At 58.7% G+C, this 18,457-nt stretch overlaps 3 protein-coding genes across 5 annotated transcripts; 2 read left to right on the top strand and 1 right to left on the bottom strand.

Annotated features, from left to right (window-relative positions):
• Positions 1-134: 134 nt before the first annotated feature.
• Positions 135-1,670, top strand: PET100 (PET100 cytochrome c oxidase chaperone). The gene is made up of 4 exons (XM_081231477.1): positions 135-234; positions 945-1,031; positions 1,183-1,215; positions 1,521-1,670. The coding sequence occupies exons 1-4, from the start codon at positions 208-210 to the stop codon at positions 1,602-1,604; spliced, it is 231 nt and encodes a 76-aa protein (XP_081087603.1). The 5' UTR covers positions 135-207; the 3' UTR covers positions 1,605-1,670.
• A 47-nt stretch (positions 1,671-1,717) lies between these two features.
• Positions 1,718-3,038, bottom strand: PCP2 (Purkinje cell protein 2). Its single transcript, XM_081231478.1, has 3 exons — positions 2,810-3,038; positions 2,447-2,571; positions 1,718-1,854 (listed from the first exon to the last, which is right to left on the bottom strand). Exons 1-3 carry the CDS (start codon positions 2,868-2,870, stop codon positions 1,735-1,737), a joined length of 306 nt encoding a protein of 101 aa, XP_081087604.1. The 5' UTR covers positions 2,871-3,038; the 3' UTR covers positions 1,718-1,734.
• Positions 3,039-8,461: 5,423 nt separating this feature from the next.
• STXBP2 (syntaxin binding protein 2) lies at positions 8,462-16,800 on the top strand. Of its 3 annotated transcripts, none has more exons than XM_081231474.1 (19): positions 8,462-8,559; positions 9,832-9,881; positions 10,160-10,241; positions 10,743-10,819; positions 10,946-11,024; positions 11,111-11,214; positions 11,622-11,770; positions 11,942-12,026; positions 12,114-12,244; positions 12,336-12,443; positions 12,716-12,773; positions 12,873-12,938; positions 13,035-13,115; positions 13,565-13,703; positions 14,193-14,302; positions 15,111-15,206; positions 15,950-16,035; positions 16,152-16,309; positions 16,644-16,800. In XM_081231474.1, exons 1-19 carry the CDS (start codon positions 8,523-8,525, stop codon positions 16,727-16,729), a joined length of 1,782 nt encoding a protein of 593 aa, XP_081087600.1. In that variant the 5' UTR covers positions 8,462-8,522; the 3' UTR covers positions 16,730-16,800. The 3 variants fall into 3 exon arrangements, with proteins under 3 accessions (XP_081087600.1, XP_081087602.1, XP_081087601.1); XM_081231475.1 differs by lacking the exon at positions 8,462-8,559 and adding an exon at positions 9,336-9,357; XM_081231476.1 differs by lacking the exon at positions 13,035-13,115.
• The last annotated feature ends 1,657 nt before the right edge of the window (positions 16,801-18,457 follow it).

The raw sequence follows: 18,457 nt of genomic DNA, 5'->3' as shown, positions 1-18,457 counted from the left end.
TTTCCCGATTGCGCGCACTGCGTTGTTGACTTTCACGTAGACGTCCAGCTACCGGAAGCAGAGAAGAAGCGCCCGAATATGACGTTGTCACGATGCTCATCGGACCAATCAGGTTCAGCAGTGGAACCCTCGGACTCCCAGTGAGCTGCTGTCTTGCTGGATGGTTGGCTTTGGGCGGAAGCGGCTTTGAAGCCTGAGAAGAGCGAGATGGGGGTGAAGCTGGAGGTGTTTCGGGTCAGTGAGCAATGGAGCGGTTGCAGGTCTGGGCGCGGGGTCTTCCTGGTTGAGGAGGAGGCTCTGAAAAGGGGGACCTCTGAGAGAGGTGGCTCTGGAGCGAAAGCTCCTGAGATTTGAGAGGGACCTTTACGTTTGGAACCCCAGAGAAGGGGGCACAGGGTTCGGGGCTCTGGGAGGGCTGGTGTGAGGAAAGCCTCCTGAGAAGGGTGATCTGGGGAGGGGGCTCTAAGAAGGAAGGCTTCAGGTTCTGGGGGAGCTCTCGGGGTCATAGTGGGTGTGCGTCTTTCTCGTAGGCATACTCCTAGAGTTAGGGGAGTAGAATCTGAAGAATGAGGCCTGGGTCTGGGTGTGCTCCGGGATCTAACTGGGGTTGGGATAATGAGGTCTCAAAGAGATACCTTTACTGTAGTACGAGCTTTTCTGTTCCTGGGGCGACTGTGTGTGTATGTGTGTGTGTGTCTTTCTTTGAGAGGGAGTCTCCCGGACTCGGAGGGGGCTTTTGGAAGGGACTCTTGGATTATGGAGGCTAGACTTTAAGGTGTGTGGCTTCTGTACCCTTGATGGGAGTTTTGGGGTTCTGCGGGCGCTGGGGAAGCACCACTGGTCTCTGTCAGGGGATGGTCCTCCAGGCTCTAAGCAGCCTCTGCACAGTTTTGGGGTGGTGGAGGTGACTCCTGGCTCTTCTTATCTCGCCCCTGCCCTTCCAGATGACCATCTACCTCACTTTCCCTGTGGCTATGTTCTGGATTGCCAATCAGGCCGAGTGGTTTGAGGACTATGTCATACAGCGCAAGGTGGGCACAGGTTCATTCCGGGGGTGGGGGAGGGTATGGGGCACCAACCTGATGGGGACCAGTGTCTGCCTCCCCTGAGCCAACCCTGCCCTGGGTGTAGGGCTCTGGAGGCTCCTGGCTTGTGTATCCAGCTGTGACTTTGTCCCTACAGAGGGAGCTGTGGCCCCCTGAGAAGGAAGACAAGGTAAGCAACCTCCTTTTCCTCCCACCAGAGGAAGGAAGAGTGTGGGTTCCTGTGGCCATGATGGGACCCTCAGTCATGGGCAGGGAACCGAGAGTGGAGGGACACGTGATTTCCTTACCGCCCTCTCCCTGAAGGTTGAAGCTCACCCCACTTGGACTTGGGTTATAATTGGCACAGGCTTCCAGTGTAGTCACTGAACTGTGAAGTGGTGGTCTGGGGGATTAAGGGGAGGGGTGCTGAGAAAGAGGTCCAGGCCCTGAGGTGTGTACGCCCCTCCTTCCTTTCCATCTCACTCCCTTACCCAGCGCCGAGAGCTAGAAGAATTCAAAGAAAGGATACGGAAGCAGCGGGAGGAAAAGCTCCTTCGTGCTGCCCAGCAGAGGTCCTGAGGCCTCCCAGTGCCTGAATCCCTGCCTCTCCACTCACAGAATGACACACATACACGGTTCTTCGTTGCTTGTGGAAGTGTTTTATTGTCTGCTTTTGGGGGCCAAGTGGGGCCCAGGACGCCTCAGGCCCTCACGGGGCTTGTGTCTGGGGCTGGGGGCTGCTGTTTCGACGGAAGCTGAGTGCAGTTGGGTCCTGAGGGGTGAGGAGGGGTTGGGGGCTGAGGGTCCCGGCTCGTTTCTGTACTCCATCCTGTGGATGCAGAGGGGTCAGCCAGAGGGCCAAGGGCAGTGCTGGCCAGTGCAGGTGGCAACCAGAGTCCCACCTCCCCCCATCTGCCCCCACCGTCCCTGAGCTTCTCCACTCCTCAGTTACTCAACATTTAGGGTGGTATTTGGGAGCTGGTGGGTCTTGGGGACGTCCCTGGGATCTTGATCAGAAGCCAAGCTGTGGGTGAGTACGTGTGACATGGACACATGGGTGTCTGGATGTGTCCTGGGCATGATCTCGCGTGCTCTCCACCCTCAAGGGGTCTTCCCAGGAGCGGGTCTATTCTCTCTCGCCTCCTTGAAGTTCTCAGACTTGGGAGCAGGAGCCACAAGTTCTGGCCACAGCTCTGACTTTAACACGCCCCCTGCATGACCTTGATCTCTTCCCAGCCCTGTCTGGGCCTTTGTCCTACTCTGAACTGGGGTATTGGATTGGCCAGGGTCTTGTGACTGGCAAGTGCGCAGGGTGGGCGCTCCTACCAGGCGCTCGTCCCCAGGGGCAGATGGTGACTAGGGGTGGGGGTGGGAGGCAGGGTTAGAGGGTTAGAGGGATCAGTGTGGCTGGTCTCACCTACCTTGGGGCCCAAAGGCTGGAAGCCAGGCAAGGCGCTGACTGTCACACGCTGGTCATCCATGCGGCGGCCCTGGGTACTGGCCAGCATGTCCATGAGACTGTCCATCTCGGGTGCAGGGCCACTCTCTGCATGAAGCAGAGGCCGTGGGGAAGAACTCAGCCCAGCTGGAGGCCCCCAACCCATTCCTCCATCCCCACTCACATTCTCCAGGAAGCATGCTCACATCTGCCCCCAACCCACAGGCATCTCTGTCCCCACTTGCCTGCTGACTTTCTCAGACCCTTGCCCACTGGTCCCCCAGATGGCCACTTGCCCCATTCACGCCCCCCCATCACGCCCACTTCCGCACACCTCCCTGCCCACTCTCACGGCCCTCGGAGTCTGGGCCCGGCCCCGCCTGCAGTGAGCAGCGCTGCTCCTCCATCCGGCCGCCCTGCACGTGGCTCAGCAGATTGAAGAAGCCCTCCTGGTCTGGGGAGCCCGCCTGGGGGACAGACACACTCAGTCCGGCCGGTCCTTCAGCTGGAGGAACCCTCAACTCCCCTCCTGGCCGGCCAGCTTCCCCCCGATCCCCGGGCCTGCCCTGCCCCTTCTGTGGCTCTCACCATGGTGCCCGCTGATGTGCTGCTCTGCAGAGCTGCTCCAAATGAGACATGAGTCTCCTTCTCAATCCCGGCCCCCGCCCCAGGGGCTCCACCAGCAGTGCCATGTCACGTGGTGCTGCCCCAAGGGAGAGGGCCACCGTCCTAGATTGGGGCCTGACTGCGGGGTGGCCCGGGGGCTGGGACACAAGCCAGGGGAACGTCCCCCTGACAGCTCCTAAATCCCAGCATCCCTCACCTCACAGGGGGTCAGTAATAAGAGCCCTGACCTCTGCCCTGGGGCTGGGTTAGGCACTCGGACCCTCCCGCCCACTAGCACCTTCTTGGGCGGCAACTGGGTCGGGGGTCCCAGGAGACTCAGTTGCTAATTAGGTGCCCTACAAACTAATTAGCCTTGTCATTCACGGGTCCTTGAGTTGGTGGTGTGGGGGGGGGCGGTGGGGCCTGCTCACCTTGTCGCAGGAGGCCAAGCCCCCATCCTTCTCTTCCTGGTCCATCATTGTCCCTGCTCCCCTCACCTGGGTCCTGTCCACCTCTCCACTGGCCTCTGCCCTGGCCCCGTGCCAGAGAAGGCTTTTTAAGAGACTGGGACGTGGCGGGGAGTGGATACCCAGCCCCAAATCCCCAGCTCACGCCCCATCTGCTCTCACCCAAGCTTAAGCCCCATAAAGATGATCCAGATAATTGTTTTTGCAGCGTGAGGCCGGGGCTGCCTTGGGGGGTAGGAGGCAGGGTGACCTGGGTTCGGACATTGTTGGCCCAGCAGGACTCGCTGGGCCCCAAGGACTCTCAGGTGGGGTGCAGCAGTTGGCCAAAGCAGCGCCCCCACAGTGGGGAGCTTGGGCTGGCTGGGTCCCATAGGGAGAGGACAGGGCCATAGGGCAGCTGAGGTGAGGTCTGAAGCTACCCAGCTTGCCCACCGATATCTGCCAGAAAGGCAGTTGCCATCCGCAGGTGGTGGGAGGAGGGGAAGCTGGGCCCGAGGACCCCTGAGGCACCGCCGGCTGGCCTCTGTCTCCTGGCCACCCTTCCTCTACTCACTGTCCCCTGGTCTGGTTGCCCACCCCCTACTCCCAAAACAGGAAGATCTGGTAGCTCCTGTCTCCCCACCGCCAATGCCAGGTTGGTCTGTCTCCTCTGATCTTTCCCCCCAGCCCGGCCTAGGGACTGGAGGCTAGACTCCTGGGGAGGAAAGCCCCTGCCCCCTCCGCTGAGCAGCTATGGCTCTCCCTCAGTGCCCCAGGAGAGGATGCTGCTGGGAGGATCCCATCTGCACCCCACCCCATCCCCAGGATGCCTTTCTGGAAACCAGTTAAAGTTTCTTCTCAGAATACGTGGGCCACGCTCTCATCACCTCTGCTCAAATGAAAAGCTTGGTCCTCCTCCCCAGGCAGCCCTCCACCATCCGGAGCCCCCATTCACACCCTCTCCATGGCCCCAAGACTTGGATGCCAACGTGATGTCCTGCTCCTCCCCGGACATATTAGTTTCCCAGGCTGCCTTAACCAAGTGTCCCAAACTGGGTAGCTTAGAGCAACAGACGTTTATTGTCATATAGTTCTGGAGGCCGGAAGTACAGAATCGAGGTGTTGGCAAGGCTATACTGTAGCATGGAAGAGAGGGTCTTTCCTTGCCTCTCGCTGGGTTCTTGTGGTTGCCGGCAGTCCTTGGTGTCCCTTGGCTTGTAGCAGCAGGACTTCAGTCTCTGCCTCTGTTGTCAAAGATGTCCCCCTTGTGTCCTTCACATGGCTGTCATAAGACATGGACACCAGTCACGTTGCTTTAGGGATTCATCCTCCTGCAGCACGACCTCATCTTTACTAATTGCACCTGCAGAAACCCTATTTCCAAATAAGGGCACGTTCTAAGGTTCTGGGGGTTAGGACTTCAACACACTTTTTTGTTCCGTGAGCAGCCTTGAGCCCATAACAGCAGAAGACCTTGGTCATCCTCACTGAGTATAATGAGAGGTGGCAGACCCTACAGAGCCTCACCACCAGGGGACAGGCTGAGAAGCTAGAGGTGGTCCCAGCTTCCTCAGGGTCTCCCAGCTCCCTCCTTTGCCCCTGCAATCCAACCTTCCTCCCAGGAGCTGCAAGGGTCCCCTCCTTCCCCTGCTCAGAACTCTCTCTCTTGGCCCCCATTGTCCTCAGGAGAAAACCCGAGCACCTTGGGATCATGGGAATGTTCTAAACTTGACTGGTTATGCGGGCCATCATTTAAAAATCTACAAATAACAAATGCCAGTGAGGGTGTGGAGAAAAGGGAACCCTCCTACACCATTGGTAGGGATGTAAATTGGTGCAGTCACTATGGAAAACAGTGTGGAGTTTCCTCAAAAAACTAAAAATAGAACTACATTATGATCCAGCAATCCCACTCCTGGGCATATACCTAGACAAAACTATAATTTGAAAAGATACATGAAAAGGTATACCCAGTGTTCATTGCAGCATTGTTTACAATAGTCAAGACATGGAAGCAATCTAAATATCCATTGACAGAGGAATGGATAAAGAAGATGTGATAAATATATACAATGGAATATTAGTCATGAAAAAGAACAAAATAATGCCATTTGCAGCAACATGGATGGACCTAGAGATTATCATACTAAGTGAAGTAAGTCAGAAAGAGAAAGACAAATACCATATATCATTTATATGTGGAATCTAAAATATGACACAAATGAACTTATCTACAAAACAAAAATGGACTCACAGACATAGAGAACAGACTTGTGGTTGCCAAAGTTGGGGGGTGGAAATGGGGGATGGATTGGGAGTTTGGGATTAGCAGATGCAAACTATTATACATAGAATGGATAAACGACAAAGTCCTACTGCACAGCACAAGGAACTATATTCCATATCCTGTGATAAACCATAATGGAAAAGAATACATACATAGGGACTCCCCTGGTGGCGCAGTGGTTAAGAATCCGCCTGGGCTTCCCTGGTGGCGCAGTGGTTGAGAGTCCTCCTGCCAATGCAGGGGACACGGGTTCGTGCCCCGGTCTGGGAAGATCCCACATGCCGCGGAGCGGCTGGGCCCGTGAGCCATGGCCGCTGAGCCTGCGCGTCCGGAGCCTACGCTCCGCAATGGGAGAGGCCACAACAGTGAGAGGCCCACGTACCGCAAAAAAAAAAAAAAAAAGAATCCGCCTGCCAGGGCTTCCCTGGTGGCGCAGTGGTTGAGAGTCCGCCTGCCGATGCAGGGGACGCAGGTTCGTGCCCCGGTCCGGGAAGATCCCACATTCCATGGGGCAACTAAGCCCGTGAGCCACAGCTACTGAGCCCATGAGCCACAACTACCGAGCCCATGTGCCACAACTACTGAAACCAGCACGCCCAGAGCCCTGCTCTGCAACAAGAGGCCACCGCAATGAGAAGTCCGTGCACGGCAATGAAGATTAGCCCCCCACTCGCCGCAACTAGAGAAAGCCTGCGTGCAGTAAGGAAGACCCAACACAGCCAAAAATAAATAATTTTAAAATATATATATATAGGGGGCTTCCCTGATGGCGCAGTGGTTGGGAGTCCGCCTGCTGATGCAGGGGACACGGGTTCATGCCCCGGTCCGGGAGGATCCCACATGCCGCGGAGCGGCTGGGCCCGTGAGCCATGGCCGCTGAGCCTGCGCGTCCGGAGCCTGTGCTCCGCAATGGGAGGGGCCACAACAGTGAGAGGCCCACATACCACAAAAAAAATAAAATAAAATAAATAAAATATATATATATACACATATATGAATACTCTCAGAATCACTTTGCTGTACAGCAGAAATTAACATTGTATATCAACTATATGTCAATAAAATAAATTTAAAAAAACAATTGACTGGTGATGGATACATAACTGTGAATAGCTAAAAGCCATTAAATTGTATGCTCTCAGTGATCAAATTGTATGGTATGTGAATTATATTGCAATAAAACTATGAAAGAAAAGGAAAAGGCGAGGATGGGAGGGAGGGGGAGAGAGAAAGAGAAGGTGAGCAAGAAAGAGAAAGAGAAAGAAATAAAAGGAAAAAGGAAAGAAACCCCCAAACTCCTACACAGAGAGAACAGGCATCCTGGTTTGCCCAGGACTGTCGCAGTTTTAGCACTGAAAGTCCTGGGTCCTGTGAACCGCTCAATCCAAGGCAAATCGGGTTAGTCCTACCACGTCCCACAGAGGTCTGGCCTCCGTGGCCCCTCCAACCTCACCTCACTCCAGCCACTCCTCTGAGCTCATCCCTCCCTTCTCTCTGCATGGTTGCTCCCTGATGTCATTCAGGGTTAAGCCTAAAGGCCACACCCATAGGGTACCCCTCTGGCATCACCCTCAATAAAGCGCCCCCCACCGTGGCACTTGTTATCAGGTCACTGTTTATTTCCTTAAGGCCGAACCGATTATTTTCTATCCCCTCCTCCTCCATTCAACTTTAAGTGCTGCTTGGCAGGCTTTCTGGTCTTATTCACTGTGGTCAGTCCCATGCCTGTCCCATGAAAGTGGCAGAGGACCTGGCACCTGGCCGACTCTTAAGAAACATGGCCAAATAAAAGCATGGGTTCGGGACTGAACCAGCTTAGGACTCTGCATTCACACACGTGTGTCACACTTTAAATCCTCATTTAAAGGATGAGGTGCTGCTGGACTAGGCCCTTTGCATGACAAGGTGTCAGCCCTTTGCTGGTGCACAGCAGGGGCAGGCCCTGAAATTTCTAGTCGAGCTTGAATTGAGGTGTGTGTGTGTGTGTGAGAGAGAGAGTATGCAAGCGGTTGAGCACGCCACTGAATCCACGTGCGTTATCAGCAAGGCCATGACCAGCATACCTCCCGGGACAGACTCGTGTTTCAGATTGCAATAGGCCTACTCATCACGTGGCCTTGGACAAGGGTCCGGCCGAGCCGCTGTTTCATTGTCTATCCCGCATCTCCCGTCTGGGTCTCTGGCAGGATCGACTGAGAACCTGGCACGGGTCCTTAGCACACAGTAGGTGCAGGCTTAGCTTCAACCATCCCTCCAGGCCTCCTCCCCAGTTTATCAAGTGTTGCCTAAGCCCGCTGCTGCTGCTAAACTCGGGTACATTAGATAAGTGGGTCACGGGTTTGTGGCCCCGCGGCTCCGGGTGGGCACACAGTATCTTTCAGAGAGAAACTTCGGGCAGGGTGGAGCTGTGCCTGAGGAAGATGAAGAGGTTATTACTGCCTTGCGGTCCCACTTTCTCGCTGCACACAAGCTAGGGAAGTGTGTCTGAGCTCACGTCTGTGAGTGCGTCGTCCGGTGACTTGGTGCGCGTCTGAGTGGACTCATTCGCGGGTCGGCTCCACACGGAACCCATCTTCCTCTCTGAAAACCGACGGCGGGGCGGGGCCAGGTGCGCAGGGGGCGGGAGCCAGGCCCCGCGGGGCGGAGTCCACGTGGATGACGCTCAGGGCCACGCCCCCACCTTTGGACAGACCCGGAAGCGGCGGCGCCCCTAAGGGAAGATGGCGCCCTCGGGGCTGAAGGCGGTGGTGGGGGAAAGTGAGTGCCGCCCCCTGGGGGCGGGGGGCCGGGTGCGCACGGACTCTGGGTCCCAAGCGGCGGGGAGCTGGGGGCCTGGCTGGGCGTCGAGCACCTGACGCTCGAGGGGGAGGACGGAGACTTAGCCTCAGCTGGATGTCCCGTCTCTCCCTTGAGGGAGCGGAACAAAGTTGGGAGACAGAACGCCGGGGACCCAAAGGAATCAGACTAAGGGTGGCGTAGACAGGCGCTGGGCAGGGACTCCTGGGCCCCCTTGGGTGCCAGCGGGGGGAGGGCACAGCTGGACATCCAGACTCCCGGATCTCTGAGCCAGGCAAAGTCCGGCGAGCTGGACTCTTGGGGCCCTTGGTGCGGACGGGGGCCGGGCCTGGGTGCGCTGGTCAGCGACCCCAGGTGGTGAGAGTGCTCAGGGGACGCGTCCGGGCCCCTATCCAGGTCCATGGATGGGGGACGCATTCCTCCTTGCCCGGTCGCTAAGAGCCCCATGCAGTGTGAGGACCCAGGCATCCAGGCCCCGCAGGCTGGGTTCTTGGGGGAGGGGTGGAGGTCGCCCCCTCCCCCACCTCCGGTAGTTCCGGCCTCAGCGGCTCCTTCCGCCCTGGCCGTCATGATAACTGTGGACACGACACTCTTGCTGGGCGGGGCTGCCTATCTACTCCCTCCACTAGGCAGGGCTCAGTGTGGCTCAAACCCCCAAAACCCCAACTGAAAAAGGTGCCTCCTACATAGGAGTTAATGGGGAGACAGGAGAATCGCTGATTCCATTTTACAGATGAGGAAACTGAGGCTGGATGTTGGGTAATGGGATGACCACAGCCAGGCATGCCTCAGACCAGGGATCCAGGGGTCCTGTGTTCTGGTCCAGGGGAAACTGATGGAGGTGGAATGAGGGTGTGGCTGAAATATACAGGCCAGGAGTACTTGAGTAGCAGATAGGGAGGCTGAGAGCCCAGCTCTGGAGGCAGGTAGACCTGTTATGTGAGTCTTGGCTTTCCAGTTATTCGTTTATCTAAAGCATAGTTATCCAGTGGCTACTTATGCCTCAGGCACTCGCCACTTAAGTGCTGAGGGTGCTTATGCAACTTCTCTTCTCTGAACCTCAGTGGCCCTGTCTATACATTGCCCCAGTTTATAGGAGCTACCTCACAGGACGGGGGTGGGGAGGAGTAAATGTGAGTTCAGATGGAGGTCAAGCCCGGGACCGAGAAGGTTTGGGGGCACGGTGGGGCCAGAGGACCTGGCATCCTGAGCCTGCCCCTCACTTCCCTGCAGAAATTTTGAGTGGAGTCATTCGGAGCGTCAAGAAGGATGGGGAGTGGAAGGTAGGGGTGAGACCGAATGCCTTGTCCAAACCCATGTGGGGGGCCCTGAATGTGGGACTCCCTCTAACTCCTTAAGGAGGTTGCTAGTCCAAAGAGGTGGGGTCAGGTGGGCCAGTCTGGGATGGGGTGGGTCGGGGATGGCGTCCTGGGTCCTCGTGTTCAACCAGCTCTTGAAGCTGTCAGGCCTGCCCCCTGCCCCAGCCCCTCCTCAGGGACAGCTTCAGCCTCTCCCGCCCTCTTGTCTGTCCACCGGTCCATCTGTCCATCCATCTGGACAGGTGCTCATCATGGACCACCCGAGTATGCGCATCTTGTCGTCCTGCTGCAAGATGTCAGACATCCTGGCTGAGGGCATCACCAGTGAGTGGACACACCCTCCCCATGCTGCCCAGATGGGACCTGAGTGTGGGATCCCCTCAAATTCTCCAGAACTCCCAAATATGCAGCTTACTGCACAGACAGCCCTGATTTGGGCGCCCATGATAGGCAGACTGCCCATGCAGGGCTCCCTGGCTGTGATCCCTAAGGGGTCAGCCTCCCTGGCTGTGCAGCCCCTGTGTGTGGAACCCCATGTAGGACTCTCAGTGCATGATGTCCAGAATGGATGGCTTTCTACAGGCGATCCCCAAGGGGTATGACTATGTGACCCCCCCCAATGTGCAGGACCCTGCCCATGTAGCTCTTAGCCGTGTGACCCATGGGTGTGCACCTCCTGCTTCGGACCCTTAGGGAGTGCAGTCCCCCTGCTTCACCCCAGGATCTGACCCTCCTTCCCAAGTGTCCCGCTCCCTGAGTCAGAGACTCCCCATGTGCCCTGGCCCCACTGCCATCCACATGTGCCCCTTCCTCTGTTCCTGCTAGTTGTGGAGGACATCAACAAACGGCGAGAACCCATCCCCAGTCTGGAGGCCATTTATCTGCTGAGCCCCACGGAGAAGGTGCCTATGTGAGCGGGTGTGTGCGCGCATGTCTGCAGTGTATGGGGGACAGGCAGCTGGCTGGAGGCTGGGGCAGGGGATGGTCAGTCTAGGGGCCAGGCCTGGAGAGTGATCCGCATTCTTCAGTCGGTGCAGGCCCTGATCGCAGACTTCCAGGGGACCCCGACCTTCACCTACAAAGCGGCACACGTCTTCTTCACCGACAGTGAGTGAGGACATCAGTGGGGTGGGGGTCAGGGCGAGGCGGTGTGTGGGCTGCCCTGGCCTGATGCCCCCTCTTGCCCACCCCAGCCTGCCCCGAGCCCCTGTTCTGTGAGCTGGGCCGCTCCCGGCTGGCGAAGGTGGTGAAGACGCTGAAAGAGATCCATCTTGCCTTCCTCCCATACGAGGCTCAGGTACAGCCCAGCCTAGTCCTGGGAAGGGGTGGGGGTCTGTCACCAAACGTCCCAGGTTCCCTCAGAAACAGGCACCGAGACAAGTAAAGGGGACACTGAATCAGAAAGCAAAGGAGCCAACACCGGGCGGAATGAGCTCGTAGCGCTGTGGCACCCGGAGTACTGTCCCACTGGGCAACGGCAGGGGGCAGCATAGAGCTCACCTCAGCGTCGTCCCACCCAAGTTGGAGGGGGCTGAGGTATTTCTCCACCTCCTCCTCTAGACAGGAGTTGGGGGCTGCCCCAGGCCTGCCTCCTAGATGGCAGAGCAGGCTCCAGAGACCAGAGGAAGCCCCAGGGAGTGGCAGATGGCGGCTGCTGGAGTTGGGCAGGGGTACACCTCCAGCGGCGGCTCTGTGCCCTCCCAGGTGTTCTCCTTGGATGCCCCGCACAGCACCTACAATCTCTACTGCCCGTTCCGGGCCGGCGAGCGGGCACGGCAGCTCGAAGCGTTGGCCCAGCAGATCGCCACCCTGTGCGCCACACTGCAAGAGTACCCGGCCATCCGCTACCACAAGTGGGGACCCCACCTGGATGCCACCCTCCGACCTTGACCCCATCCTGTTTCCAACCCCAGCCCCAGTCCTCACCCTGGTCCCTAACCCCATCCCCGACCCCCAGTCTGCTCCTGGCCCTCCCCAACCCCATACCCTGAGCCCCCCCCTACATCTGCCCACCCCACCCCCAGGGGCCCAGAGGACACGGCCCAGCTGGCCCACGCCGTCCTAGCCAAGCTGAACGCCTTCAAGGCAGACACTCCCAGTCTGGGCGAGGTGAGGGGGCTTTCTGGGGAGGTGGGGGGTGGGCCCAGCCAGGGTCAGGGTCAATGTCCTCATTCCTGCCCACCCCCTCCACCCCAGGGCCCTGAGAAAAGTCGCTCACAGCTACTCATCATGGACCGGGCGGCCGACCCCGTGTCCCCACTGTTGCATGAGCTCACCTTCCAGGCCATGGCCTATGACCTGCTGGACATCGAGCAGGACACGTACAGGTGGGTGGACCCCGGGACTCGCCATCTGCCATCACTGCGGACCTGGGTCCTCAGCCAGTGCTCCCGACCCTCATGTCTCCCGCTCCCCCAGGTATGAAACCACGGGGCTCAGCGAGGCCCGGGAGAAGGCCGTGCTGCTGGACGAGGACGATGACCTGTGGGTGGACCTGCGGCACATGCACATCGCAGATGTGTCCAAGTACGGGAAGGGCTGTGGGCCCTTCCGCGCGTGGTCCCCACCCCCTCCCACCCCTTTGTGGACCGGGTACGTGGCCTCCCGCTCTGGGTGAGCGCCCCTCCACGAGCCACACCCCTCCGCTGGCCTCCCCTGTGCGGCCCCAGTGTGGGCTCGCACGTGGCCTGTGTCTCCTGTCTCCCATCCCCTGGCCATGTGATGCCCCCCCATTCTGCTGTCAAACTACGGTCTTGGCACCGGTCCCAACCCTCCCCCCTGCCCACTCTCACTGCCAGGAAGGTCACGGAGCTCCTGAAGACATTCTGTGAGAGCAAGAGGCTGACCACAGACAAGGTAGAGTGGGCAGCTTGGGAGGAAGGCCACGCCCCCCCCCAAGATGGATCCCTGGCCTCTGGTAGGCAGGGCCTGGCTCACGCTCCTCCCTGTCCCCAGGCCAACATCAAAGACCTGTCCCACATCCTGAAAAAGATGCCACAGTACCAGAAGGAGCTGAACAAGGTGAGCGGGGGCTGGGAACCCACCCCCCTCCAACTGCCACCCCCTCTCCACCCTGGCTCAGCCTCTGTTACCCCAATTCCCACCCCTGCCCCTCAGTATTCTACACACCTGCATTTAGCCGATGACTGCATGAAGCACTTCAAGGGCTGTGTGGAGAAGCTGTGCAGTGTGGAGCAGGTGGGGTGAGCCTGGGGCAGGGGTGGGGTCTGTGGAGGGGAGGCTGGGCGTGTGGGGGCGGGGTCTGTGGAGGAGGCGGGGTCTATGGGGGGAGGCGGGGCCTGCGAGGGAGGAGGGGCCTGTGGAGGGGCGTTTTCTGGAGTAGAGTATGGCTTGTGGGGGTGCCAGGCCCATGGAAAGGTAGGACCAGCGTAAGGGGCGGGGCCTACGGAGAGGTGTGGCCTGTGTGAGGGGTGGGGCCCATGAGGAAGAGGCTGGGGCTGCGAGGGGGTGGAGCCTGTGGAGAGGACGGGCCTGTGCGAGGGGTGGGGTCTCTCTGCAAACACGTGTAGAACCTTCAGAGACCTGGTGGTCCGATGAAATGAAGCCCAAAGGTCTTGCCTAGGCCCCTGGGATGGCCCTGCCCTGGCCCGTGCCCCCACAGAGTGGCTGACCCCCATGCCCCACAGGACTTAGCCATGGGCTCTGACGCAGAGGGCGAGAAGATCAAGGACGCCATGAAGCTGATCGTGCCGGTGCTTCTGGACGCTGCAGTGCCAGCCTACGACAAGATCCGGGTTCTGTTGCTCTACATTCTTCTACGGAATGGTGGGTAGGGGGCAAGGGGGGGGGCCTTGGTGTACTGCCACTCACCGCAGTCTCCAGTGATCCTGGGACTCTCTAAACCCCACAGTTGCCCTGTCCTCGGGATGACCCCCAAACCCCACAGATACCACTCTGGACCCTGGGCCTCCCTCCATTGGCCTCCGTTGGCATGGAGAGGCTGCAAATCTATGACGTCTCCAAATTTGGTCCCCTCAACTGATTCCAGAGGATCCCCCAGTCTACTACCCCCTCTGGGATTCACATCCAGAATTCTAACATCAGGAACCCCCCCGCGCCAGCCTGGGTGGCTCCCCTGGTCCCGAGGGCCTCTGAACTGTAGGCTGCTCCTGTCATGGTTCTGGCACCTCCTCACCCCACCGCAAGCCCCTCAACCCAGAAGCGTGCATGGCCACCTCTGTCCCCCCACCCTCCCCTCCCCCCCCACCCTGTGAGCATCCCATCCACGTCAGCCCACCCATCGGCCTCCTCCAGGTGTGAGCGAGGAGAACCTGGCCAAGCTGATCCAGCACGCCAACGTGCAGGCACACAGCAGCCTCATTCAGAACCTGGAGCAGCTGGGGGGCACTGTCACCAACCCCGGGGTATGCTGGGTCAGAGACTGGGAGGGGGAGGCAGATATGGGGGTGGGGCTGCCTGGGGAGCAGGCACTGAGTCAGAGGGCAGTGACTGGGGGCGGAGGGCACCTCACCAGGGCAGGGATATGCAGGGCATGATGTGTTGGAGGCTTGAGTGGGGTCTGGGGACCAGAGGGCACCAGGGCTGTCCCCAGCCTCGGCGGTCATAGAAACAGGGCGGGCGAGGCATAGTCAGAGCCCCAGTCCATGCTGTCCGAGTCCCAGGGGCGGATAGCCGGGTCATCAGCATGGGGCACACAGTTGACCCTGGGCTCCCAGAGGTCTGAGGGCCACCAACCTGGGCGGGACACACATGGCAGCTCCTGTGCTCTGATCTCCACACATCCCGCTTCCCCTGACACTGCCTCCGCCTCTGGCCACGCGCATCTCTCATGTTCTCGCCTCGCCAGTTGGTCCTCCGTCTCTCTCCCAGGCGCCCTGTCACCCTGTCCACCACCTCTCAGTTCCCTTGTTTCTGCGTCCTCCCACATCTGTCTTCATCTTTCTCTCTTAGCCCTGATCTTTCTCTTTGTCGCATCTTTGTCTAACTGCCTATTTCTTCCTCCCTCTCTCTCATTTTCCCTTCCTCGCTCTCTCTGTGTCTGTCTCTCTCTGTCTCCCTCCCTCCTTCTATCTTTCTCTCTGGTTCTCTGTTCCCTTTCTCCATCTTTGTCTGCAACCTTCCCAAGTCCGACAAGCCCCCAGCCCCATTTATGACCCGCCTCCTTCTCCCTGATTCCCCCACTGACCCCGGCCCGGCCCGCCCCGCCTTTAGGGCTGTGGGACCACAAGCCGGCTGGAGCGGAGGGAGCGCTCAGAGCCCACCTATCAGCTGTCCCGCTGGACCCCGATCATCAAGGATGTGATGGAGGTACCGCTGCTGGGGGGTTGGGGCCTGACCCCCACCCCCCGCCCCTATCCAGGCAATGCTCAGCCCTCTTCCTGCTCACCGTCCTAAGCCCCCAGGCTTAAGGGGAAATCCTTCATTATGGGCATCCCTGTGGCATCCAATTTGCGCTGTCATGGGGGCATCCCAAGCCCACACTGGAGGAAGTGGGGTGTCAGAGGTCCTTCATAGGGGAGCTTCATTTCCTCTCCACCTGCTGGTCCCCTCCTCTGTCCCCCTCTATTCGCTCCTGCCCCCCAGAAAGCCCCCTGGGTTCCCCTTTGTCCTCCCCATGCCAATCCCTGCCCATTCTGGGAACCAAAAGCAGCAGCAACACAAAGGACCAGGCCAGGGACCTGGCTTCCTGGCTTCCTGCCATCTGTGTGGAGTCCTGGCACCTCCGCCTGCTTGGAGGCCAGTGACCTTGGCCCCCGTATCCCCATGGACTCGATGCTGAGACTCCTGGGTACCTGAGGGGCAGGGAGCTCAGAATCCTGGGTTCCCAAGGGTCTGTGGGTCCACACTTCTGGGTCCCTGAGGGGCTGAGGAGGAGCAGGGTCCTTAAGAAGCTCGGGGCCCAGGGTCCTGGGTCGCCAAGGGGCTGGAGACACAGATGGTGGCTCCTGTCTGCCAGGATCTTGGACCATGTACACACCCTATGGAGGGGGCTCCAGACCCTGGGCCCCGTCGCCCGGGCCCCTCTCTTCAGCCTCCTCCTCTGGCCCCAGGATGCCGTGGAGGACCGGCTGGACCGGAAGCTGTGGCCCTTTGTGTCTGACCCTGCGCCCACGCCCAGCTCCCAGGCTGCCGTCAGGTGAGGCCCAGGGATACCCCCGCCCCAGCTGTGCCCAGGCCTGTGGGAGGTGAGGCTTGGGTATAGGGGTGGTGGTCTGCTGTTGAGACTGACCTTTCCCTGTCTCCCCCGGACAGCGCCCGCTTCGGCCACTGGCACAAGAACAAGACGGGCGTGGAGGCACGGGCAGGGCCCCGGCTTATCATCTACATCATGGGCGGTGTGGCGATGTCAGAGATGCGGGCCGCCTATGAGGTGACCAGGGCCACTGATGGCAAGTGGGAGGTACTTATTGGTGAGTGGCCAGGACTGGGGCCCCTGGGCTGGGGCGGGGCCGGGAGCCTGCCCCTGTGTGTGGGTCCCTGGGGGACTGACAGCTGCGTGCCTTCTGGGTCCCCAAAGCCTAGAGCCTCCACAGGGCCTGGGTGAGAGGATACCGGATACCTGAGGGGCTAGGGCTTGGCTTCCCAGGGAAGGGGTCACCTAGGAGTGGACCCCTCTCTTGGACCCCTCTCTTTCCGAGGGGTGAGCCTTCTGAGCCCTTAGGGTCAGGGCCTGGTTTCCCGAGCACCCCACCTGGGGGGTGTCAGGGGCCGAGGCCGCTCCCCCAGCCCCATCCTCCTACCCAGGCTCCTCACACATCCTCACCCCGACCCGCTTCCTGGATGACCTCAAGACGCTGGACCAGAAGCTGGAGGACATTTCCCTGCCCTGACCCTCCTGCCCCCGCCTGCCCTGTCCCCCGCCCTTTTCAGAGAAATAAACTCCCATCTTTCTGCCAGCTTGCACCCACCTCACTTTCCTTCCATGGGAGCTAGACGGGGACTGCCACCCTTGGGTCCCATTCCCTGACCTGTGCCTCAGGCCCCACCCCACCCTGTTGTCCTTCCAGAGGGCATCCCAAGCCCTAATTTGAATATTGGCTCCAAGATCTACTAGCTGCTAGGTTTTGGCCAACTTCTTGGGTCCCCCTTCCAAAAACATGGGGGGCCAATGACGGCAGTGGCTTTGCAGAGGAGGTGAAATGGCGCCGAAAGCTGATGGCACGGGAAAATGACAGCAGCTGCTCCTCTACTGGTACTAGGGTTATCTCGGCTGCTCCGATGGGACCATCAGTAGTAGTATTAACAAGCAGAACAGGCCCTGTATCCCAGCACCCCCAGCCCTTCAGGAACTGTCTCAGTGGGGCCTGGGGCCACACAAGGCCAGGGGTCTTCTCAGGCTCCTAGGATCAGAATCTGCATTTGTGTGAGGACAGGATCACAGCAAACGATGCCCAGTTCCCACCCCAGAGAGTTAGAACTCTCCCTGCTTATCCTCCTCCCCGCCCCCACTTTCTCCAGGCTGTTCACAGGGGCTCCTAACTGCAGGACTTATCAGACCCTTCACTGGGTGTGTTAGTTTGCTAAGGCTGCCATAACAAAGTGCCACATTCCGGGTGACCTACACAACAGAGATTATTCTCTCACAGTTCTGGAGACCCGGAGTCCAAGATCAAGGTGTTGGTGGGGTTCATTTCTTCTAAGGCCTCTTTCCTTGGCTTGTAGATGGCCATCTTCTCCCTGTGTCCTCACATGCTCTTCCCTCTGTGTGTGTCTGTGTCCTAATCTCTTCTTCTTCTTTTTTGAAAATTTATTTATTTTATTTTATTTTTGGCTGTACTGGGTCTTCATTGCTGCACGCGTGCTTTCTCTAGTTGCAGCGAGCGGGGGCTACCCGTTGTTGAGGTGTGAGGGCTTCTCATTGCGGTGGCTTCTCTTGTGGTGGAGCATGGGCTCTAGGCGTGCAGGCTTCAGTAGTTGTGGTGCACGGGCTTCAGTAGTTGTGGCGCATGGGCTTGAGTAGTTGTGGTGCACGGGCTTAGTTGCTCGGCGGCATGTGGGATCTTCCTGAACCAGGGCTCAAACCCATGTCCCCTGCATTGGCAGGCAGATTCTCAACCACTGCGCCACCAGGGAAGCCCCTAATCTCCTCTTCTTATAAGGATACCAGTCATATTGGCTTAAAGTCTACACTAATGACCTCATTTTGACTTAATTATCTTTTAAAAATCTTGTCTCCAAATACAGTCACATTCTGAAGCATGGGGGTTAGGATTTCAGCATATGAATTTTCTGGGGACACGGTTCCGCCCATAACACTCAGCTAAAGTGAGATGTGAATCTCACAGCCTGAATAAGATAGATGAAGGCCCTTCTCTCTGGGGCACAGACACACAGCCAGGCCGGCAGTCTGTGGCACAGGTGGCTGTGGGAGCCCCAAGAACACGATAATCCACTCAGTCAGGGGCAGCCTGGGAAGGCTTCCTGGACGAGGTGGCACTTAAGAGAATGAAAGTGAAGAGGAGTCTGGGAAGGGAGGGGAGGGCACAGTGAAGGCAAAGGCAAGAGAGCGGAATGGAGCCAGAGGGAAAGGTCTTGAGGGACGACAAGGTCTGAGAGCC

Source organism: Mesoplodon bidens, assembly GCF_964165515.1.
Source record: "Mesoplodon bidens genome assembly, chromosome: 4".
Lineage (NCBI taxonomy): Eukaryota > Metazoa > Chordata > Mammalia > Artiodactyla > Ziphiidae > Mesoplodon > Mesoplodon bidens.
Note: the sequence above shows the minus strand (reverse complement) of the source record. Positions and strands in the feature narration are given on the sequence as shown.